The following is an 831-nucleotide window of genomic DNA, read 5'->3' as shown; positions in this document are numbered from 1 at the left end:
GCAGGAATAAAACCAAAATGTCCCTAGCTGAGCTGCTCATTCTTTAGGGTACACTGTCTCTGCTGTAACAGAACATAAAATGCTGCAGTACATGGCACTTAGAGTAGCCTGCTTTTGAGCTATGATCCCCATGGCCCCACTACTAACCTCAGGATCAAGGTCATCGAGAACGTGCTCTAGCTGTTTCAGCTCATCCTCTGAGAGTTTGCTGAGTATTTCATCTTCATTGATATTCTTGTATTTCTCCAACTCTTTTCGGAAGGGCAGAGACATGTCTTCTGCTGTGCTGCTTGGCTGATGCTGCTCTTCAAGATTTCAACCCTCCAGGAGGACGGAGCTTCCTGTGACTTCACTCTCTGTTAACAATAAAACATGATGAGTATCTCCACTTAGCTGATACAGCCCTAAGGAGCTTGCATGCTGCTTGCATCCCGTTCAGAACCCATTCTAGAGCCAGAATCTACCTGTAAGTGGATAGAAAGATAATGAATGCATTATGAGAACAGTATTAGCTGGGAATTCTAATTGTGCTCCAGGCCCTCCCAAGTCTGCCCAGTTTCCCACAGCAGCACCAGGGCTCTCCAAATTACACTTTTACAACTCAGTTTTTGCATTCACAAATTTAAAAGTTATAATTGACATGGAAACCAACCAACTGGCACCTACATCTGGCCTATGTATCAGCCCAGACTGATTTCCTTTGGCCAGGTCCTCACTTGTCATAAGCTAACAAAATCCATGCAGGTGCTGTAACTCTTCATGTGAACTGGAAGCCTGCTCTTTGTTTTTCTTTTATTCAGATTCCAGATGAAAATGTTGCATTTTCTTAGA

The 831-nt window shown here is 43.7% G+C and overlaps 1 protein-coding gene across 3 annotated transcripts in view; it reads right to left on the bottom strand.

Moving 5' to 3' along the window:
• TMOD2 (tropomodulin 2 (neuronal)) overlaps positions 1-352 on the bottom strand; it is a 21,186-nt gene extending 20,834 nt beyond the window's left edge. For all 3 annotated transcript variants that reach the window (XM_009994436.1, XM_009994437.1, XM_009994435.1), the window contains exon 1: positions 148-352. In XM_009994436.1, coding sequence (XP_009992738.1) covers positions 148-273 — 126 coding nt within the window. In that variant the 5' untranslated portion in view covers positions 274-352. The remainder of the gene's footprint in view (positions 1-147) is intronic.
• Positions 353-831: the final 479 nt, after the last annotated feature.

This window comes from Chaetura pelagica, unplaced genomic scaffold, assembly GCF_000747805.2.
Source record: "Chaetura pelagica isolate M959 unplaced genomic scaffold, ChaPel_1.0 scaffold222, whole genome shotgun sequence".
NCBI lineage: Eukaryota > Metazoa > Chordata > Aves > Apodiformes > Apodidae > Chaetura > Chaetura pelagica.
Note: the sequence above shows the minus strand (reverse complement) of the source record. Positions and strands in the feature narration are given on the sequence as shown.